Here is a 22483-nt window from a genome sequence, read left to right on the forward strand (position 1 = left end):
ATTTGTAGTACATGGAACAAGACCGCGAGGACGTTGTTCATCATGAGTGTAACACCACTTCTTTCTTCCCATCCATCAGGATCCTGCCGTCTGAGTTGGCGGTTTCGCTCAGCGAAAACCGCATGATCCTGTTTGTCTCTCTATCTAAAGTTGCCTCTCCTTTCAAAAAGCGGTGCCCTATTTCTAACAATTGTTTTGTATCGTTCGTTTCATTTTCCATTTCACATAGTCCATTTCTCATAAGCCCGTTGCAGTTCCCCGTTTTTTGTTTCCCGTGTACACATATGGTAATAATCCCGTCTAAAAAGTCTCGAACCCAACAACAACTGTGCAGAGTGGAATGCTGCTGCGCGCAGTAGAGAGTGCCCTGCCCCCTGTGTTCTACAGGCCACTTATTCCACACACACACGAATAGAAGAGAAGAAAAAACAGAAAACATAAGCTACATGTAGTAATGCAGGAGCGAAAGAGCTGGCCCCAAGAGAGAGACCTCAAACCACAATCGGGTTATGAGAATCAGCCCCCTGGTCCTCAACCATCTCCAGGAACCGCGAGCATGGCGGCAGCCTCACTCGCGCCCGGTGCGAACTAGCAGGCCATGCCCGGATCGAGTCGTAAAACTCGAGCCGCGTCGGCGTCGAAGAGGCGTGCAGCCGACGTAGGTTGTTGGACTTGAGCAGCGAGATACGCGGCGGTGTCAGGCTTAGGCGTCGGACGGCGGGCTCCGAATGCTGGCGTCTGCGCGTTCGGATTTGCGCGGCTGTTACGGCCGCCTGAGGAGGAGGAGGAGGAGGAGACTGACGGGTGCGTTGCTCGGGCAAAAGTTGCAGCTTGGGTGGGAGGATCTCTGTTGGTGTCCGAGGGGGCGGTGACCCGGATGCCACAGAGCTGCGGTCCCCTGCTGCTGTTTCGAGATTGCCATGCTCTGTACCGGCGAGGTTTAAAGATACGGGACGGGAGTCGTAGGAGTGGCTATAGCTGTGCTGATAGACCGCGCCTCCGCGTCCTCCTCTTGGTCCCCCATGCTCTTCCGCCTCGCGTCTGTTGAAGGCTGCGGCGGCGCGGGACTGCACTCTCCTCTTGCGCGCGAACTCGGAATTGAGAGAGCTCATTAGCCTTTCGAGCACCTTCCAGGGGAAAATGACGGTGCCCACCTCCCATGCCCTCCCGGCACCGAGTTCCGTGGAGAAGAAGCTCGTCCACGCGCGGGCGTTGGAACAAGGTTCGCCGAGAATCATGGCGTCTGGCGAGGTTCGCATGCGGAGCATCAACTCGGAGCGTTCCCGTTTACTAAAGGGCACATAGGACATTGATGATGCGTTCACCATGTGCTGCAGCAGAACTAGGGCCTCAGACGCCTTGAAGAATTCGGCGTAGGGTCCGCCTAGAGCCAGGGAGGTTTGGCGGTAGCAGGTGATGGTTGCTTGGCCTTGTTTTATGGGGCGGCCTTGCTGCAGGATGAGGGTGACGGCGCGGTTGTTGCGGGTGAGGGTGACGGTGTAGTTCTGGTGAGGCGATGCTGCCTCGCGAGACTGCCGTCGGTGTTGAGAGTTATCCCCCAACCGAGATGCTGCTGCGTCAAGATAGCCATGTTGCTTGGTATCGATCCCATGGTTCGACGTTGCTTCACCCCCGAATCGATTTTGGCCTTGGCTATCTGGCCAGAGACTTGTAAAACTGCAGCTATCCGAATGGGAACGCAGATGGCCATGGACAGACCGACTCGGTGTTGGAGGCTGAACGGCCGGTTCTGGCGCAAAGTATGAGTCGAACTTGGTAGGAGGCGTCTCTGGCCCAAAGGAAGACGTCCGTGTCCGCACATCTGAAGGGGTGTCTTGTCGTAGCTCGGGGGTCTGGTCTAGACGTAGATGTTGGATATCAGGGGAATATCTGGATACTTCATCGGGGGATGATCGAGGTGGTTGCTTGGCGTAGACGTTTGGCGGCCGGAAACCAAAGACACAATTAAGCTTGCTAACGGTCTGGGCCGTCGAATCATCCACATCCCACGGTGACGCTGTCGATGTTGAGCGGAAGGCGTCGACTGTCGGCCACTTGGCGTGGGAGACTGGCCCATCCACGTTTCTGCGTGGCATGGGAGCAAACATTGGAAAGGATGACATGCTGAACTGAATAGGGAAAATCAGACGAAAGGGGAAGAGAAGCCTTGCTTTTCGGAACGCAACAGCCTCAAACCGTGAGAAAAGAGTGAACGTAAGGCGCTCACTCGTCAGCAGGCCGTGGGCATATATACGGAAAGGCTTCTTCCCGCAACGCAACAATAGGACGAAACCAAATAATCGGACCAAAGGGGGAGCGGTCAGCCAGCTCGACCACACACCGAGACAGGTTGTCTTGCATCTCCCCGCGCAGGCCAATCCCTCTCCGGCCAACATGCCAAGGGCAGAGTATTTTCTTCTTCGTCGTCACATCCAACGCACAACACACTTCAGAGGGCTGTTGGTAGGGCTAACCTCGTCTATACAGCTGGCGCTGCTGTCGAGGGTGTTGGAACGAAAAAGGCAAAAAAAAAAAAAAAAAAGCACCCCCGCCTGACCGGGAACTTGGGAGACACACCACCATCTTGTTTTCTTAGCGTGCGTAAGTGTCTCCCACAGCCTCGATGGCTTGCCCCTCCCTGCATGCCTCCCGAAGAGATCGCCATTCTGCTTATGCAGAAAAGCAATGTGGACTCCAATCACGAGCTCCGGTAAGCACTCCCGCATGTCGCTAGCCGATTCAGAGCCTCGTGTCAACCGGCCGAAATTGTGGCATTGCCGATTGATCGCATGCGTCGATGCCCGAGGGAGAGAATTCATGACGGCAAAAAAAGCAAAGCGGTCCCGAGGGTCTGTGAGTGGTCGGCTGCTCGCATCAGAACGGGCTGTAGCCGTGGGATGCTGCACGATATATCATTTTTTACTTCTCTTGCCCTCGTCTGCTGTCGCATGGGCAGAACGAAACGAGACAAGTCCAAGCGAAGATGAGAGCATTGGCCAACGGGGTGGACAGACAAGAAGAAGCGAGACCATGCTGCAGTCAGCGGAATTGTTTGCTCCCACGGAAGTTTATTCGCTGTTGGTAGAAACTTGAGATTCCTTGCTCCAAGCCATCCGAAGATTCACGAAAACGGCTGGAATGGGTTACGGGCGGTTGACGAAGATGAGAAAAGTACCGGCGCACTTCGCTGTCTGCTCACCGCTGCATGGGTACATTGTGACATGGCGTGAGAGAAAGAGTAATAGTGTGGATAGGTATGTGTGTGTGTGCCGTCGAAGAAGCAAAGTGAGAAAAGCAAAGTGTCTCGTCCAAGCGCGAGCGATATAAGACTTTGAGAGACAAGGTCGAGACAGGTGCAGCCGACGAATCACAAATGTGCTAAATTAATAACCGCAGGGAGCAGGTTATATAGCAGAGCTGGGAACGTCTGACGGGGTGTGGTGACTGGTGACTGGTGACAGTGTGCTGTGGTTGGCACACACACACACATAATGTTTGGCCCTTGGGCGACGTGATGGGCGTTTGTTGACGTGGTCTGCGCCGTGTTACACAGATTGATTGCGGTGGATTCCTAGACTCCGCGGTCAGCTGTGACTCCGTGACAGAGTCAGACAGAAAGCAAATGGCAACGAGACAGGGCTGCAATGCGGGCGGAGAGACAAGGCCTGGGCAATGAATGTGAGCCGTCATGCGATGCAACATTGGAAAGGCCGGGGGACGAGGTGACGGGCAAGGGATAGAGACGTTTGATGTTGCGCTGCAGCTGAAAAGCTCCGAGATGTGAGTGAGGTGCCGGTTTGGTGCTTGCGAAGGGGGAGAGGGGGGAAGAAAAGAGGTGTGGGTGGGTTGGTGCTGCATCGCAGCCAAGAAGCATCGTGAGTTGCTGGTGAGAAGTGGAGGTGTGGTTCATGATGTGTGGCTGGTGGAGTTTGCAACATCGTAAGCCATAGCTCCAGCCACATATCTTGTTATGTCATCAGCTCACCAGCCACCCAAGTCATGCAGTCATCTCTGCCTGCCGTTTGCGAAACGTGGAAAGAGCAGGAGGTGCAGTATACGTACCTTGGGTACGGAGTACAACAGACGGAACGAACCAGGGGCTTCCATCTTCGGTTCCTGCCTAAGGTGTTATCTGCCTTGCCTGCGTCGTCTGATGTTGTGACTACTTTCGGCCACCTCATGTCAATAAGATTCGACATTTGCATGTCAAACTCTCGTCAAGTACGCCCTTGCAACGACATTGACATACAGTACGGAGCACATACAATCATGACAGATGCCATTCTGGGCTACCATCCGCACGTCTGATTCGTCAATCAATTTTGGCACTTGCTGCCTAGAAGCTCTACCCTTGGCAAAGCCATAGCCTCATTCAACGGCCCCAGAGTAAGCGTAAATCGATTCGGACTATGGCCGTGCGGAGAAGCGAATGGAAGATGCCCTCAACTACATGCCTTGAGGCACTCACCACGAGCAGTCAACAAATGGTACAGTCACTTCGTTCACATGGGAATTACGATGCTCAACATATAAGTGTCACGTCTGCTTCACGCCGAGTTTCTTACCTGGTCCGGATTATACTATCAACGCAAGCATAGTAACGTCAATACTTTGGCCATCAGACACTACCAATATCTGTCCGCAACTCCAATCCTTGACACGAAAATGGCTTCCGCCGCAACACTCCAGCTTACATCGACCAATTCAATATTGGGTGGTTATGGCCACCGCCAGCCCTATGCCTTAACCCCAACCGTGCTCACCAACAACACGGTTGACGGCAGCAATGCTACTCCAGATGACTTGGCAGAAGCAATTCACCTAGCCGCTCTTTGCCGAGAGGCTTTCAATCTTCTCGATGCCGAAATGCCAAACTTTGATCACGCCAAATCGTACACGGCCGATGAGATTCTTTCACTACCCATGGACAGAATTCGCGTGCCAGACGAGCTATTCAGTCTACCGCGCCGGAAATCTGCGCGATCTCGTCTCGCCGAGGCCGTTGCAACGCTGTTGTATCCCGCCACCCACGACAATGCTGTGTCACCCGTCATTCGGTACGACGCGGCGAGGGTCAAGTTGCGTGCATGGGTTGCCCTGCAGCGGAAACGCGACATCTTTGCCGCCACCAAACGGAACGGCCACAGCTTCCGCGGCTTGACCGGCGGGGCTGCCCCAGGCGTGCATGCGCCTGTGTGGGCATCCCGCATCCTTGCCCAGGGCCCGTGGGACCCGTCCAAATTCCCCGTGTCCCTCGCTGGCACTAAAGCCATCCCGATGCCCGTTTCCGTTGCCGACGCCGCCGACCTGGCGCCGTTCTTCAACCACCTTGAGCGTGGCGGCACCCACGAGCTTGACGAGGCTTCCGCCAACCTAGGCACACATCTCGATGGAGGCAAAGGCGAACCCTTCTATGGCGTCAAAGGAGTAGAGTTTCGTAAAGGTGTCGTCTACCAAGACGGTCGCATGGATCTGTGCAAAATGGTCGTTGGTCCAGACCACATTGGCAGCCTGATGGACAGCTTACGGCCGAACCCCTTCGTACGACACTTTCTGTTGGGTAACAACATCATTGGCCCGGTTGGGGCTCAGGAGATCGCGCGCTTCGTCCGCGAGTTCCCCGAACGCATAGATGCTTGGTACTTGGCAGGCAATTGCATCGACGCCACCAGCTTCAGGGTCCTCGTCGATGCCTTGGTAGACTCGGACGCAGTGACGAACGTCTGGCTGAAACGAAACCCGCTAGGTCCCGCGGCCGCTGCAGATGTATTCCGGCTCATTACTGAGACCAAAAACCTCCGCACTCTGGATCTCGACCAGACTGAGCTGGGTGATGCGGGCATCGCAGAGCTCTTCCAACGTCTGACGACTTTCTCCTCTGCGGTGGTTCCCGGCCGTAAGAAACTACCCCTGCGAAATATATACCTCAACGGAAACGGCATATCGACCAAGGCCGCCTCTGCCATCGCCGCTTTCTTATCCTCCCCTGCCTGCGGAATCGCCTCGCTCTACCTGTCATGCAACCCACTGGGCGATGAAGGCGCGCAGGTGCTCGCTTCCGGAATCCGCCAGGCCACCCAACTCCAGCGGCTGTCACTCCAATCTGCTGGTCTGACTACTGAAGGCGCCATTGACATCTTCCGGGCTGTCACGTCGCATCCCGGTATGCGCATGCTGGATGTAGGCCAGGCATATGCGACCCTCGACCTCGGCCAGGCATGGAATTACATCCAAAATGCCTCTGCGCCAGTTCTCTGCGAGCTCTTGTCGACAAATCAGACTCTCGAGTACCTGAACCTCGGCCACTGCCCGATCACACCGCCAGAGCTGCGAGAGATCGACACCGCTGTCTTGAACAGCTCCTTGCTGTACTACAACGCTGACTCCATTCTTCCCGAGCCGCATCGCAAAGAGCCTACATTCAACCCGTCGGCGGATTCGACAATGCCAGAGCTCCACTCGATATGGGCGCCAACGAAGGACGACAAGGCCCTTGAGAAGGCGGTTGATGCCCACCTCGAAGCCAACGTTAAGACCAAATTCGGTAACAACATGACTTATACGAGGTTCCTCGATGAGGAGTTGCGGTGGATGACCAGTGACAAGACTGACGTACGCAAAATCGACTCCGTGTATCGTAACCGTGACGCTGGCTTTGCTCGGCGGAAACAGCAACTCCTGGTTAAAGACTGGGACAGCAACGACGACACGCTGGACCGAGTCATGAACGCCAAAGGTCCCTTCTGCGCGATGCGCAAAGACTGAGGTCTCTCCTACTGAGGCTTTCAGCGAGGTCTTCGTGAAGATTGAGAGTCTCAGCCAGGGTGGGCCGGAAGATGCCCGTCAACGAACCGAGGGCCTCGTGACGGAGGCGACGAGAGGGGGGCCATCAGCGTCAGGACTCCACCCGGGGCTGAGGATCATGGGCGCCGGAAGCTGCTTCTCCTGCAACAGTTAATAAGCCGTTTCAGGTCTATTAGTCTAGTTGGTTAGGACGTCGGATTCTGATTCTCAGAACCTTCCGTAGGCCCAGGTTCGAATCCTGGATGGACCTCATCTTTTGATGTCGGCGCATGTTCTTTTGCGTGGCTTGATATTATGTGGTTTTACTTTTTTCGGGGGATTTTGTTTTATTTTTCTCGCGGAAACTTTGCTGCTCATGCACGTAGCGAAGGCTGTGTGGCTGCCCCTCCGATGGCTTGGGGTAACTGCCTATCTGCCGATAACGATGAGGATAATGATAAGGACACCTAAGGATACCTACCTTAAGGTAGACGAGCTCATGTTACGTAAGCTCCAACGTCATTGCTTCCAAACGGAAGGGACGCAGAAGTCTCGGTCGCAACTGAATCAACAACAGATCGCCGATTGAAACACGAATTGCGCCCAGCACATTCCCATCGCAGCGCGCCTCCAAGCTCGTGACTCAACCCATCGCTCTTGACCATGTGAGACAGCTTTTCCCATGCTCCCGCACTGAAGATTTGCACGAAATTGTCTTAGTCCGACGGTCGTAGGACCCATCCAATTCACCGACCGATCTGAATCTATCTCTCTCTTTCGCAAGTCTCTCGACCCTCAACCCCTGCAAGGTCACTCCCACCCACGAGGCCCCAAAGTTTAATTGATTCCATTCGCGCGCTCCGGAAATCTCACCGCATACCTTGTGAGTCGCTGCGTAACATCATCGTCCACCACACACGATCCTCGCCTCGCTCTCCCCCGAGCATGGCGCCGGCGAAGCGCAAGCGACCCCACGACGAGCCCGAACCTCCCATCCCCGCTGCCGCTGCCGGCGCAACAACCGCCGATCCGACGACGACGCGTCGCGCAACGCGTCAAACTCCGATTCTGCCCCCTCCGATCCCGACCTCCGCCACCGCGTCGCACCCGCAACCCTTGCACCCCTCCGCTGCCGCCGCCGGTGCCGCTGAAGACAAGCGTACCAGCGGACGTCGTCCTTCCAATTCCAAGCCGTACCCTCCATCCAAGATCTCCGAGACGCCCATACCGATACCCGTACCGCCAACGTCTGCGTCGTCAGCATCACATCCACCACAGCAGCAGCAGCAGCAGCCATCTATACCACGAGCGGCCGGTCAACCCGCAACACCCACACCACAGGAACCCCGCGTAACCCGTCAGCGACGCGAGAGTGCAAACGCAAACGACTCATCGTCGCCCAAAATGGCGTTCAAAGACGCAAAAGAAAATGTCAGGCCCGTGACGCTTGTCGCACCAAAGATCACCTACCAAGCACCCCAGACACAAGCTCACCGCAACCGCACCGGAGGCAGCCTCGTCCGCCCGAGTCCTCCCACAAGCCAGCCGCCCATAACGCAGCACTTCCGGCCCATCTCATCGACAACGACGACAACAACGACGACGACGACACGCCCCTCCTACCACCACACCATTCCCGCGACCGTCACCGCCGTCCCTGTGCCTGTACGCCCGACTTCGACATCGATACCCTCCAAGCCTGCACCAGCTGCGGCGGCGGCCCCGCCTCCTCCACCCCCAGCTCCGAGAACAGCAGACAAGTCCGCTCCACGGACGGACCGGAACATCGACAAGGTGATGCTCGGCAACATCTGCTTCCGGGCGTGGTACCCATCCTACTACGGCAAAGAAGTCCTCGGCGAGGCCGCGAGCGCAAAGACGGGCGGCGGCGGGAGCAAGAACCCCCTCGCACACGACGCTGCCAGCGCGAACAACAACAGTAATGGCGGCGGCGGCGGCGCCAAGAACCAGCACCGAAAGGGCGGCGACGCGCCCATGCTCGACAGGTTATACGTGTGTCCCATGTGCTTCAAGTACTCCAAGGAGCTCGTGGCTTGGTGGGGTCACGTTCGCATGTGCGAGCGCAACGGGGTGGTGCCGGGACGGAAGGTCTACCGGCACCCGCGGGGTCGGAGACTGGTGCGCAAGGAGATTGCGCGGACGACGGGGAAGAAGACGAATGTTGCACCAAAGTATACGGAGGAATATGTTACTGATGAAGGGGAGTGGAGTGTGTGGGAAGTTGATGGCGAGCAGGATGTGGTGAGTACAACCCTCTCACTTCCTTTTTCTGAGTCTTCTCATGGCGAGGGCAGCAGAGGATCTACGTTTTCTGCGAGTGAGGCACACATTTTCGACTAACGCTATTCAAACGCCAGCTCTTCTGCCAGAATCTCTCCCTATTCGCCAAACTCTTCCTCGACAACAAGTCCGTCTTCTTCGACGTCCGCGGCTTCAACTACTTCCTCTTAGTCTACACACCCCCGGCCCCCAAGCCAAACCCCTCCGCCCAACAAGACTCAACAGCGACAGCAACGGCAACAGCGCAGTCACCACGACCGCCCGCGTCAGCACCACCACGTCCGCACATTGTCGGCTTCTTCTCCAAGGAAAAGATGTCGTGGGACAACAACAACCTAGCTTGCATCCTCGTCTTCCCGCCCTGGCAGAAAAAGGGGCTCGGCGCACTGCTCATGGGCGTGTCGTACGAGATCTCGCGGCGCGAGGGCGTGCTGGGCGGGCCGGAGAAGCCTATTTCGGAACTGGGGAGGAAGGGATATAAGCGGTTTTGGGGCGGGGAGATTGCGAGGTGGGTGTTGGGGTGTCCGAGTAATGATCGAGTAGCAGGTGACGCGGATCCGGCGTTGTTGGTTGACCTCGAGGACTGCAGCCGGGCGACGTGGATCGCGTTGGATGATTGTCTTGCGACGTTACGGGAGATGGGTGTTGTTGTGGAGGCTGGACGGGGGCCTGGGAAGCCGCCGGCAAAGAAGAAGAAGGCGAAGAGGATAGCGGGGGAGGATGGTACGGATGAGGAGGCGGTGGAAGAAGACGATGAGGAGGATGAGGATGTTGAGATGGAGGACGCGGATACTGGGCCGCGACCTGATGTCCCGAGGGTGAAACTTAATAAGGCGTTTGTGTGGGAGTGGGTTGCTGCGAATGGAATTAGTCTTGAGAGGATATGTGATCCGGAGGGGTTTGTGGAGGGGTATGCTATTAAACAGCCGGATGTCGAGGAGGAGGATGACTGAAGCAGCTATACCGAAGAGGTTTATCAATGACATGACGTTAAATGCCCGGGTAATTCTGCGTTTGTGCGTGCTGTAATTGCAACCACTGACAGCGTTGCCTGCTGACCGATAAGGAATTAATTGCTCAACTTGAGTTGAAAAAGTCGCAAGCCTTTTCGGCCATTACACTTCTGTACTCTATGGACGGACTTGCGATGACTTGCCGACGATGCCGATAACTGTAGCCATCTTCATCTCACAAAAGTAACTTGTATCTAGGGTACTCAAATTACCCATCGCTACCCCTGAGTATTTCCCACCCTTTCCTAAGTTAGTTCACTTCCAATTACCTCTTTGTGTTCGGCGTATTTATTCCCTTCTAATTTGGGATCAAAAGTGAATTCCAGCTCGTGATTGAGAATCATGAGTGAGCTTAAAGGAAATTAATCCAAAATAGGATATATAACAACTACTACAATAGTTAGAAAGGAAGGATCATAGCAAGAAGCAACAAGAACTCTCTGGAAGTACGTTCAAGGGGATCTTGACAATAAAGACCTTTCAATATTAAATCATTCACAATTAAATTTGGTAGTTTTTCATATGCAAAAAGTCAGTCATTTTTTGTGAAACTTGTTTACCTTTTAGACTAGGGGTATATCACATTTTCAGGGACTTGAAATTCATCAGTCAATCTGATTTGGGTAAATCTCAAAGAAAGTAGTTGACCGTGATAAGCAAACCTGCCTTCCACAAAATTCCGCCAAACTGATGCCACAATGAAGTAAGCTTATCGACTTCATTAAACCCATGTCTCAAATTATTCCTCTTGGCTTCTTAGTGACTTAGATTGCTCTTAAATACCTGACCAACATTCTTGACACTCACTATTTGCCTTGATGACCTTTCAGACCGACCTGCCCAGCTGGTGTCGCCTTATTGATAGATGATTTGCCCGAAATCCCTAATAGAATCGAGCACTCTGATTGAGAGCACCATGTTCTGTCAAGCGTGAGTCTAGAATGAAGCGCTAGAACCGTCTAGTAGTATTATATGCATATCATATTGCACGATCCTCCTCAAAGGCCCGATTCCGTTTGTATTGATCATTTGGGCCAAATGAAGCCGGAGAGGATCACTTGCGCCATCGTTCATATCACAGCCATTCTTCATTCGCAAAAGTCCTCATTGAAACATGATGTTTCTATCAGAGGTTGTCTTACATGCCAAATTGCATGGCAAAATCCAGAACATCGAAGGCGGGAAATGTAGGCTCTCTATTCCTGTTTCCTTCTGTATTGCTCCACTACGGGTTATATATTACGACCGAAGGCTTGGCAAGGTAGTTGACGTATGCATAGAACCATTTGACGAGCTGCAATTTAAGTGACACGGCAGGCCCCGCTCTATTGATTGTTAGGTTTTCCAACATCACAAGTAGGCTCGGATGCCCACTCGTTAAAGCTTGACAGGCTTATTCACTAGCTCGCCGACGATTTTTAATCTTTATGTTGTTTCTCGGGATATGGCCAATTCTAGATGGCCTTTGTTCCACTCTTGTCTTTGCCATCGCAAACATCTCAATCAACTATCACGGCGAAATGAATGCATATATATGGAACTTGAACATCCTTTGCCTTCAGGACTTGAAAGCTGTATTCGAGAAACTGATTGCCACTCAGAGCCACTTCGCACGGATTTTGCTAATATGGCGCGTCATGCACTACATCTGAGCAGCGAAATGCCGTATTCTCACAAACTTGACCATCGAACGTGTTCCTCGATCGTTCCCCTTACACATCTGCGCCTTCTGAGGCAACCATCGTCGGCTCGGCATGCCCGAACCTAGCGGCTTTCATGGGCATACGTAGCCTCGGGAGGCTCTTGTAAGTCGCGATGATCATAATTAACGGTGTTATTGTTGCTGCACATCATATGTTGCTCTCATGCCCCTTACACTTCGGACCTTCCATTGGTGAGGCGGTGCAGCCCAGCCACCTATGATTTTCCAACTTGGATGACGAACAATATCCAGAATGTTTGAAGAACCGAGTCTCGTTCAATGCGCTCACGTTACAAGTTTTTTCAGCCTCACCACCTCTTGGAGAGATCTGGAGAAAAATGAGCTTCTAAAAATCCCAGAAGTTTCCGCATTTAGCCATCGACGCCGGGGTTGTCTCCCACATCACGTTGTAGATCGGGCCGCGCAATCAATCGGTGCGGCTCCCCCCTGCCCCCCCGGTAGGCATGTCACAGCATCAGTCGAAACACGAAAATGCGGGGACCGCAAAGGCCCAAAGAGGATTGCGAATCTACATGGCAACGTCAGAGCTCAGAAACCCCCAGCTTTCCGTGATGCGACTCCTTGTTTGAACCCCTTTCAAGTCTTTTCCCACTACTGTTACTCTTTTCTCCGAACCGGATGGGTCCCCGAAAACAAGCTCCCGCTCCTCTCCCCACAAGGCTTCCCGGCAGGACCACAACGGCAAGAGGGAGCCAAGCCTCAATAGAGAATTGAGGCTCAGAGCCACATTCCCGGGGGGGGGGGGCCTCTGGGGCTCTGCCGAATCTGTTATTCTCGTTAGACGTCGGGCTAGTCTCCTTTCTGTTGACTTTTACCTAATTCAAGCTTCGTAATCGTTCGATTGGGGGCTGGGTTCATCCTCCCATGAGGCCCATCGCAGGCCCTCACACGCCTTTGCAGACAACGTCAATGCTCGTTTGAGGTTTGGTGGACGACGACATGCCATCTAAACTCCCGATGTTGCAAGATGCTGGGTTGGCGATGTCGTGATGCCCACAGCCCGTCAAGTGTTCGACATGCCGGGCTATGCTTCGACACGGCGTTCTAGACATCGGCAAACACGGCCCTGGGGGAAACGTCAGCTGAATGGCAACATGAGACGAGCTGGATGATGGGATCGGTGGAGCTGAAAGTTTTCATATTGCTCGCCGATCGTGACAAGTCTTGGGAATCAATCTGACTATAAAGACTGATTCGACCTCGATGGAAAGCGAGTCTTTTTTTTCTCATCATTCTCATCAACAGTTTCTTAACTTTACCTCAACATCCTTTCTAACTCTTCAACCTTCTCCCGTGCTGTGCACATCTAACTTTAGTCATATTCACTATTTTCTCTCGATTCTTCACTTCTTCGATTCTTTCGACGATACCCAACTCTCTCTCTCACCTCTATACTGTCATTACTCGACTTTCTTGATCTAGTCTTCAATACCTAGTCAAAATGCGTTACACCACTCTCACCGTTCTCGCTATTGCCCTTCTCACGGGTAATGCCTTGACTGGTAAGTACTCTCATGGACATCTTACAAAATCAGTGACTGACACTCTTGCTTTCAGCTCCCGCTCCTCAGGGCGGTGCTGGTGCCATCGGAGGTGGTAACGGCGGAGGTGCCGGCAATGGAGCCGGAGCCGGAGCCGGAGGTAACACTGGCAACGCCGGTAATGCTGGCAACAACAACAATAACAACAACGCCGGCAACAACAACCAGCAGCCCCCTCCTCCTCGTCCTACCAACACCAACAACAACCCTAATAATGCCAACCCCAACAACGCAAACAACGGAAACGGCGCGAACGCTGGGAACAACGCCGGCAACGCCAACAATGCCAATAACGGCAATGCGAACAATGTGAACAACGGAGCTGCGGGTGCCAACGGAAATGCGGCTGGCAACAACGCAAACACCGCGAACAACGGCAACAACGCTGGGAACGGCAACTTTGCCAGAGCCGTGGCCCCCAACCAGCAACCTCCCCCTCCTCCGGCGAACAAAAACCAGCCTCCTCCTCCCAAGCCCAACAACCGCCGAGCTGTGAACCCTCAGGTTGCTCCTCCCCCTCCTCCCAAGGACAACACGCCTCCCCCTCCTAAGCCCAACGGTGCCAGAGCCATCAACCCGAACCAGCAGCCTCCTCCCCCTTCCGCCAGCGATAACACTCCTCCTCCTCCTAAGCCTAATAACCGCCGGGCGGTGAACCCCAACCAGCAGGCCCAGGCTCCTTCTCCTCCTCCCGCTAACGAAAACACTCCTCCTCCCCCGAGGCCCAACGGAGCGCGAGCAATCAACCCCAACCAGCAGCCTCCCCCTCCCCCGGCCAACAACGAGCAGCCTCCTCCCAAGCCCAACAACCGCAGAGCGGTCAACCCTCAGGCTGCTCCTCCTCCTCCCCCCAAGGACAACAACACCCCTCCTCCTCCTAAGCCGAACAACGCCAGAGCCGTCAACTCCAATGCGCAGGCGCCTCCTCCTCCTCCTCCCGCGGAGAACCAACAGGCTCCTCCTCCCAAGCCTAACAACGCCGCCAGGGCCGTGAACCCGAACCAGCAGGCTCAGGCTCCTCCTCCCCCGGCCAACGACAACACCCCTCCTCCTCCCAAGCCCAACGGCGCTCGGGCTGTCGACCCCAACCAGAGACCCCCTCCCCCTCCTCCTGCCACCAACCAGCAGGCTCGTCCCCCTGCCATCTAAGCGTATCCTGTGACAAGGTCGCCGATGATAGTGGCTGGTAATCTTTCGGGACTTGAGAGAATTAGTCGTGAATCATGTGGGACTGAAACCTATCAGAGCTTTGGCGACAGAAAGATGATTTGGTAGCAAAACGGTGCGAATGGAGAGGTGGCTAAGGTTAATGAATGATATGTAGCTCAGATCTGTTTTGCTTTGACTTGGGTTTAAGGTCAAAAATCATAGCAAGTGTAACTCTAAAGAAATCAACAACAGACCACTATTGTCTCAAAGAAAATTTCTCCTTACTCATGACTGATAGATTGCCGGTTCGGGGGACTTGCTATGAGAGACTATTTCCATAGTTATCCCCAACTCAAGTGAGCTCATAGTAATTACTTCTAGATTCAAAGTATCCTTAGCGTAATTCGAGACTTGCCGATAGAAAATGTAGATAAATTTTGTCTCAGATGATAAGTCATAGTCACTCAAAGCTCCCAACTCAATTCCCCTTCAACATCGCAAGCAATCCATTGAAAGCCTTCTTCCTCTCCTCCTCCCCACGAGCATAATGCTTTGCCTGCCCAATAATAATATCATCCACCTCGCCCTTCTCCAACTCTTCCCATGTCTCGTCAATGAACTGCTCCAGCGGCATGCCCACGCCAGCACGTCCCGCCGCGACTAGGTCTGCCTGCCGCGTATGAAGCTCCGTCTTGACAGCCGGCGGAACGATCTCAATGACGCGGGTATTCTCGGCGCGAGGCCCGCGATCGGCGAGCTGGGCGCGCAGACTCCAGGTCAGTGATCGGAGTGCGGCTTTGCTGGCGCAGTAGCTCGCGCACCGGGGCATGGGCACGATGGCCAGGCCCGAGGTCACCAGGATGACGGCGGTCGGCTTGGGAAGGGACTCGAAGTGGGGGAGGATGTGCGTGGTTGCGATGAGCGGGGAGAGGTAGTTCAGGTTTAGCTCGTTTTTAGCTGTTTCTAGGAGGGCGGGCGTGAAGTCAAAGGTGTTTTGAACTCCTGCGTTGAGTATAAGGCAGTCTATCTTGGGATACTTGGTTGTCATTCTGGGCGATATGCATAATCAGTCGATATACAACATAGTAGGTGGGGTGTTTGAAGACTGCTTTCTTGACGAGACAGGGAAGATCGGTTTAGGAGTTGAAGCGGACCAAGGCTCTCAGACCCACTTACTCTTTGATCCATGATTCAATGACATCGATATCAGAAACATCGTAGACCTCGGTGGCAACCTTGGAGCTCCCGTGCTTGGACAGCATTTGCTCGAGGCGATCTGCGCGGCGACCTACCGCGATAACAAAGACGCCGTTCGCGATCAGGCGCTCTGCCAAAGCATAGCCGATCCCGGATGTGGCGCCAGTGATGAGAGCTGTCTTGTATGAAAAAGGCATCTTTTCGCTTCTGGAGTTTTGAGGCTTGCTTTGATTTCGGCGTAAGAACTTGAGAAGGCGACGTGGTATGCTTCGAGAAACGTGTGCAGCAACCACTAACATCACATTTGGAACGGCAAATGCTAAACTTCTTATGCGACTTGACTCTGACCCGACGAGTTTAGAAAGGTTTTCCCGAGATACATTTTGGCTCAAAATGTCGGAGTAAAAATGCAACAAAACACCGATGAAGTTATTCATGTCGCCCTCAAATTCGCCCGCTTTTGGCAAGCTACTTGTCTTGTTCGCTCCAGATAGACAATCGCCAGGCATGTGCCAAAAAAGCCGAGCAACGTTTGAATCGAGACATGAACCCTGCAAGTGCTCCCGAAGTCCTGGATAAGCACTTAGTGATACTAACCCCAAAGGGCTAGCGTTCCGTTATTGTAAACTCTAAAACTCTACTTAGACGGAATATCATCTGAGCTTCTGAAATTAAAGGGAACGATTGAAGTTTACGTTTTCGGGTTTACTGCGATTGCCAACCTGTAGGTCATCATGAGATCTGTTGCAGCAACCCCCGGGATGGATGGCACTGTCATGCAGCGGTAGCAGCCGGCCGGAGCCTTTGGCAGTCTACGAATCGGCCCGACCATCTCGGACAATTCACACATAGGCCTCCACCGAGCTCCCGTTATTGTGGATAATGCTGGCATGCTGCAACGCTGAATTGCCCTTACTTCAGCTAATCTCTTGTTCTGTTGGGCCACAAAGCGACTGAACAAGAGGCAGATCTAAGAGATCCTGGCACCACCCGAGGTTTCCATGTTGTGGATCAGCGTGTAAACACAGAATGTTAATCTATGTACAAACTACGTTCTTCTTCCCAGCTTCAAGGACCTGTGGTCACCAAAAGCAAGCGCAATTTTCTTTCAAATGATAGAGTGTCCACTCGCAAACATCTGTCACAGTACTAAAGTCATGATTAACGAGCTTGGCTGTATTTTCATCAAGCTGCAATGGCATAGCTACCAACTATGGCATAAAGAACCCAATAATCTACAAGTCTACCTGACGATATCACCTGGAAAACGTCACTCGCCAACTTGACTCCGTGTTCCGCCATATACAGAAGAATCTGCGAAATCCATTCCTTCATATACGAATCTTCTGTGAGACAAAAGGAAAGGTACAGTGGCGTCAACATTGTACAACAGTGTAGCCTCTGTAGCGGTGGTAGGGTGTATACTGGTAAGCTGGTTGCTTCATCCCCAATCAACAGCAAAAACTGGGGCACGGCCGCACACAAGTGCCGAGTGAGTTCCTGGATAATCTCTCGGGTCAGACTCGCCATGGTGGGCTCTTCGTTGTGGCCCACATCTTGAATGATGCTGTTCAACTCCAAACGCATCATCCGAACAGCGTTGGTAACCTGCGTCGCATGGTGACTCGGATAGACGTCGTAGTAACGCCCAAAGATGAGCGGGTTATACGCAACCGTGAAAGTCCGCGTAGCTTTCCACGAGCGCTGAAGCCGCTTCTCCACGAGAGCCATGTGCTCGTCCAAGATCTTGGCCCGGCGCAGCACCACGTTCGGACAGGCTGCGCCCGAAGCCAGGCCCTGCATGTAGGCGCGAAGGTTGACGATGCCGACGACGAGACCCGTGAAGCTCCACTTGGCGTCGCGGACGTAGCTGTTGAGGTCCTCGCGCAGGGCCAGCAGCGAGGGCGGTACGGGGACGCCAGCGATGCCGCAGCTCTTCATGAGGACTACGGTGGCGTTGTTGGCGAGTTGGCAGGTGGTCGGATTGGAGAAGTCAGTGTTAGCGCGGTCGCAGACCATATGGAGAGCGCCCCGGGCGTGGCTCAGCCACGATGCAGATTGGTGCTCATGGCGGTTGGCAATCTTCTCGTATAGGTCAAGGAGGAGTGCTGACTGGATGACTTCGTCGTTGTTGTTGCCATGTTGCAAGTCGCTGTTGTTGCTAGTGTTTAGTGCCGATCTGATGCTCCGAATGGCAGCGACGTATTTCTTGCTGGCGAGGAGGAGTAGATCGTGCCGGTTGAGGTGGAAGGACATGAAGGCAAGACCAGCTGCGCCGAGGCTGATGTGTAAGTGGCTGCTGGGCGGGGAGTTTGTCAGGAGAGCGGGGAGGGTATCGAAGGTGTGGCTGAGCCCGACGACGTAGAGGGAGAGAAAGGTGTCGCGGGAGATGTCCTCCCATGTGGGATTGGGAGTATCCCGTATCGAGACGTGAGAGCGAGCAGCAGCAGCAGCAGTTAATCGGGCCGAGACCTTGGAAGCCGTGATTTTGGTCTCGTCACGGAAGAGAAGTTGGATAGAGTCGCGGTACCCATGACAGTTCAGTTTGGCTCTCCGACACTGCCCGCATCCTCCAGGCGCGAGATCGCACTATAGATTTATCCCGTCGATTAGCTCGCAGAAACTACAAGTGCCGAACACAGTTACGTGCTGATCCAGGGGGGGTTATCGAGGTATATCATACCCGGAGCTTCCTTTTTCTGCAGGGGAAACAACATCTCGATGGTCGCCCGTTGTTGACCATTGCGCGGCAAAGCGAACACTGATGATTTGTTTCTACCAAACTTCCAAAAGGAGGAGGTGTAAAGGATAGAAAAGTAATCGACCGAGTGCGTCATGAACTCCAGTTCGTATCCTGACCATTGTGTCTTATGAAGTGTCTTGGTGGCCAGCTGGCGGCCAGGTGTCGTTCTGGGCTCGCTCTCGGTCTTTTACATGGCTACTGGGTAGTCTGAGAGAGTGTGATTATCGACGAGTCAGCCGTTGCATGCTAAGTTTGTATGGCTTAACATCTGATGGATGGTTTTTTTATTACGTATGGACTAATGTGTTTGCCATAATATCAGATGGTGAGCCGCCTCAAAGAGGTCAAAAGGCTCAGAATTGTAAGGCCGTAGCATACCCCTGAAAGCTCATTGTCATTGTGTAACATATTAGCGCCAAATCAAGCTCTAGAATAAGGTAGCCACCACTAGCCGTACTTCTCACCCAAGCCACGACGTCTCTTTGTTCACGTATCCGGCATAGCGGCACGGTGGAGGAACGAGGAGATGAGGTACAAACCTTTTTCAAGGTTACAAGTATTTGCACAGTTTAGTCATGATCCATCCCACACGCTCTCCATTACACACAAGACTTCAACCCCACCGGAGATCTGCATCGAAAACTGGCGAAATAAGCCGTGAGGACAATGTTAGCCCCGAATATCCAGCCTGTTCTTACCTACATCATCAGAACAGGCTCAGTGCCTCAGCCTTGATCATCATAACTTCATCTCGCAGGCGCGTCACAAGAGGAGGCTCAAGCAGCAGAACTCGATTGCCCAGAAAATTCTCCGCGCGGCGACTCCACGCCACGATCAAGAGATTCGCCAGCGTCATATTCTCCTCATCCTTGAGCTCCCACAAGTCCTCGCGGCAAGCATACATCTTCTCAATGACAGCCCACGTCCTGTCCGCCAAGGATCCGGATACCCGGTTCTGAAGCTGCGCGCCCAGGTAGTAAAACGTTTGAATCTTGAAGTCGAGGTCGACGAGCCACGCGAACTTATGGCCCGCGAGCCGCCGTTGCTCAAGCAAAATTTCGAGCACCATCAGCCCCACGCTGAAGAACTTGTCGTCCGGGCCGTGCATCTCCGTGCCCCATTCCGGCGCGGCGTCTAGCGGCGTGATGACCTTTTCGACAATGGCGGCGAGTGAGGTGCGGGCGTAGAGTGCCATTGCGTGGAGCGGGTTCGCGGCGGAATTGGAGAGCAGACGGCGCTCGAGGGGCCCCAGCGTCCGGTCGAACCTTTGTAAGGCGTCTTGTATGGCGGTGACGAAGGGTGAGTCAAAGGGTTCCGGCGGACGCATGGCGGCATGCGTCGAAGCCGGGCTTGAGGATGCCTGGCCCCAGAGTACCTCGTCGACGGACGGGATCTGCATATCCATGGCGAGTGATTCCGCTTCGTATGTATGTACACAGTAAGACATCTCTGAAGGACCTTTTCGGGCACTAGGTGCTTCCTTCATGTACGGATGGAGGTCTTCGTCGTTGACATTGAGCGGGATGCACGTGTCCTGACTGGATGGTAGGATCCGGGCACTGATGCTTGAGGCGGCACTCGTTTTTGCCTCTATCAGAACGGTCTGCCACCAGAGACGTCGTCTCATTTCTGTTTGAAAAGGTTTGAAGCGGAGGCGCGTGCCGTCGATGTGGAGGCCAAGGTGATGAGCTATATTCACGACGATACCGTTGAGAATCCATGGATCTACTAGATCTCTCAAAGTTCGTTGGTGTAACTACGTTTTGGTCAGCCACGTGCAATAATTGGAAAAAAATAAGAAGTGAGACATTGTTCATATGAGGTACTCACTGAATAAAATATCAGGCTCCTTACTGTGTCTTCGTTGAACCGTCTCAGATAGTTGTATCGTGCCATTGCAGTCTTAAAGCCTTTAGACAGAACCCTCGAGGCATCCTTCTTGGACCAGTGTAGCATTTCCCAGTGCTCCTTTTGCGAAAGAGAACCAGATGCTGCCAGGAAGATGGAGAATAAAAGCCCTTGTGTGACGGGCGGGATGGCGTGGAAGTGGGATACTGCATCTGCAATGTTGGCTTGGAACGTCGGTACGTGAATTATCTTGGTGACAGGGTTGACTCTGTCCAAGAACACTCTCCACAAGATTATGATGTTGGGTGAAGATGGGACACAATTAGAAGAGAGCCCCGAGGCGGGAGGAATGCCTATGGAGTCATGGTGCTGATTGAGGATGGCAAGAGCAGGAAGCCATGTTGATTGCTCGCTTTCCACCTCAAAAAGGGCACGTATGGTCTGTTTCTGTATCCATGTTGACTGTATGTCAGTATGACTCAACCTTGATCTGTCGTGGGTATGCACTAGAAAATGATCAGAGCAAAGAATGGTTTTTAATACCAAGTGTCATGGAGCCATAAGATGGAAGGCATTGACTTACATCCTCACGAGTCGCAGACGCCGTTTTGCTGTCCCGAAATTCGATCCCGTTTTTGGTGTTTACAAGCCATCCTGGCGACTGAAGCATAGGTCTATGGTCATCATGGTTCCGGCTGTCCGTTGGAGATTCTTTGTCGATCAGGACGGGCGGCGTTTCATTGGCAAGATCGATTGGCTTCGATCCCATGCATTCCTCTAAAAGGGACTCGATGCTCGCGAGTTTGTCGCGTAGCTCATGATGGTTCTTCCTCCTCGGCTTGCGTGGACCCGAGGGTGGCGGAGCAAGGCAATGGCGGCCGTGCTGCGTGAGAGATCATGTTAGTAGAGAGAGGGAAACGGTAGAGGATGTGCAATGAGGATAATGGTGCGAATGAGATGCAGGTAACAACCATAAGAGCTACAAAGAAAGGGGGAGGAGGTTACTAGAGACAGCACATACGATGATGCATTCTGAGCAGGGGTACTTTCGGTCGCATTTCAGTTTCCGTTGCCGGCACTCTACACATGCAGGGTCGCGCTTCAGGGGCCTGTCACTCAGGGCCCGGGCAGCCACCTCATGGCTGCCTTGTTGCTGGCTGTCGGCTACCACCATCACGGGGTTTTCCATGTCTTTTCGGCACCGTGGACAGCGGGGCCTTGGCGCCGAATTGAAGGGGTATTAGGCGCGGTAACGGACGGGACGTGGAGGCGTGTTGGATTGGGATGGGAGAGCTGTACGAATCGGAACGATTTCACACAAAACCTTACGAAAGAGAAGATTCGGAAACAAGGTGCATGTCGTGGTCGAAAGATCCGTAAAAATAAAGCAAAAATCTGGGACTTTCGCTTGACGTTCTCTTGCTCCCGGGTTCTCGTAAGGCGGATTTTAGAGGGTGGGGAGGGAGACATCCCGGGTCCGGAAATCTTTCGGGGTCCGAGGCCCCGCCTCGAACCGGCAGATGAGTGGATCCTCCCCAACGCCAAAGCCAAAATGGATTCGTATGAGTATACTAAGAACGTCACCACCACGTAAGCTCTTAGAATTAACCCATGAGCAGCTGAGGCTCTTCAGGTGGCGCATGTCGGATTTACTTCTTTTGTGTTTGCATATGTAGTACATGATTGGGGAAAAAAAAAGAAAAAAAACTACCTGCGATAGTTACGAGTGATGGGATTTGACGTTCACGCCGGTCGTATCGGGCAACGGTACTAAGCGACAACAATTTTATCACCAGGCAAAAGTATGAATGAGGCTAATCAATGCCTTGTCGATCATCAAAACCCCTTATTGTCTCAAAGAATCCCGATGCCTCAGAACGCTTGAGAGTCTTATTGGTCACTAGATAGATCTTCGGGTACAAATCAGGTACAAGAAGTGTAGCAGGCACACCATGAGTCCAAAATTCAACATGCTTTGACAGAAGTCTGTCCTGCCCTAAAGATACTCGTATTTCCCGATGAGAAAGATGTTGTTGTGACTTCTTCGTGGATTACCCCTGAGACTAACACAAATAGCTCCAGTCTAAGCCTCATTACTGAGATTTGGAAATCTGTATTTGGATTAAATGTGTCATAAGTGTCTTCAGATAGGAATGATAGATCTAACATTCCCAAGTACTCAAAG

The 22483-nt window shown here is 53.2% G+C and overlaps 7 protein-coding genes and 1 non-coding gene across 8 annotated transcripts; 4 read left to right on the forward strand and 4 right to left on the reverse strand.

The window, feature by feature from the left end:
* Positions 1-491: 491 nt before the first annotated feature.
* BDZ83DRAFT_722543 (uncharacterized protein) lies at positions 492-2108 on the reverse strand (the record flags this gene model as incomplete). The annotated part of the gene is made up of 1 exon (XM_060512481.1): positions 492-2108. The coding sequence occupies one exon, from the start codon at positions 2106-2108 to the stop codon at positions 492-494; it is 1617 nt and encodes a 538-aa protein (XP_060360913.1).
* Positions 2109-4463: 2355 nt separating this feature from the next.
* On the forward strand, positions 4464-6914 carry BDZ83DRAFT_27543 (leucine rich repeat protein). The gene is made up of 2 exons (XM_060502091.1): positions 4464-4487; positions 4535-6914. The coding sequence occupies exon 2, from the start codon at positions 4666-4668 to the stop codon at positions 6763-6765; it is 2100 nt and encodes a 699-aa protein (XP_060360914.1). The 5' UTR covers positions 4464-4487; positions 4535-4665; the 3' UTR covers positions 6766-6914.
* A 56-nt stretch (positions 6915-6970) lies between these two features.
* On the forward strand, positions 6971-7054 carry BDZ83DRAFT_t241. Its single transcript has one exon. It is a non-coding gene; the product is annotated as a tRNA-Gln (tRNA).
* Positions 7055-7728: 674 nt separating this feature from the next.
* Positions 7729-10037, forward strand: BDZ83DRAFT_755718 (acyl-CoA N-acyltransferase; the record flags this gene model as incomplete). Its single annotated transcript, XM_060514655.1, has 2 exons — positions 7729-9045; positions 9162-10037. The coding sequence occupies 2 exons, from the start codon at positions 7729-7731 to the stop codon at positions 10035-10037; spliced, it is 2193 nt and encodes a 730-aa protein (XP_060360915.1).
* Positions 10038-13261: 3224 nt separating this feature from the next.
* BDZ83DRAFT_733799 (uncharacterized protein) lies at positions 13262-14510 on the forward strand (the record flags this gene model as incomplete). The annotated part of the gene is made up of 2 exons (XM_060512927.1): positions 13262-13322; positions 13378-14510. 2 exons carry the CDS (start codon positions 13262-13264, stop codon positions 14508-14510), a joined length of 1194 nt encoding a protein of 397 aa, XP_060360916.1.
* Positions 14511-14988: 478 nt separating this feature from the next.
* BDZ83DRAFT_707189 (short chain dehydrogenase) lies at positions 14989-15904 on the reverse strand (the record flags this gene model as incomplete). Its single annotated transcript, XM_060511542.1, has 2 exons — positions 14989-15559; positions 15687-15904. 2 exons carry the CDS (start codon positions 15902-15904, stop codon positions 14989-14991), a joined length of 789 nt encoding a protein of 262 aa, XP_060360917.1.
* Positions 15905-16876: 972 nt separating this feature from the next.
* Positions 16877-18680, reverse strand: BDZ83DRAFT_679201 (uncharacterized protein). The gene is made up of 2 exons (XM_060511185.1): positions 18391-18680; positions 16877-18296 (listed from the first exon to the last, which is right to left on the reverse strand). Exons 1-2 carry the CDS (start codon positions 18448-18450, stop codon positions 16893-16895), a joined length of 1464 nt encoding a protein of 487 aa, XP_060360918.1. The 5' UTR covers positions 18451-18680; the 3' UTR covers positions 16877-16892.
* Positions 18681-18723: 43 nt separating this feature from the next.
* Positions 18724-21698, reverse strand: BDZ83DRAFT_633685 (fungal-specific transcription factor domain-containing protein). Its single transcript, XM_060509050.1, has 4 exons — positions 21320-21698; positions 20882-21181; positions 20281-20745; positions 18724-20206 (listed from the first exon to the last, which is right to left on the reverse strand). Exons 1-4 carry the CDS (start codon positions 21485-21487, stop codon positions 19157-19159), a joined length of 1983 nt encoding a protein of 660 aa, XP_060360919.1. The 5' UTR covers positions 21488-21698; the 3' UTR covers positions 18724-19156.
* Between the last annotated feature and the right edge of the window lie 785 nt (positions 21699-22483).

Source organism: Colletotrichum acutatum, assembly GCF_030867785.1.
Source record: "Colletotrichum acutatum strain CBS 112980 chromosome Unknown BDZ83scaffold_107, whole genome shotgun sequence".
Classification (NCBI taxonomy): Eukaryota; Fungi; Ascomycota; class Sordariomycetes; order Glomerellales; family Glomerellaceae; genus Colletotrichum; species Colletotrichum acutatum.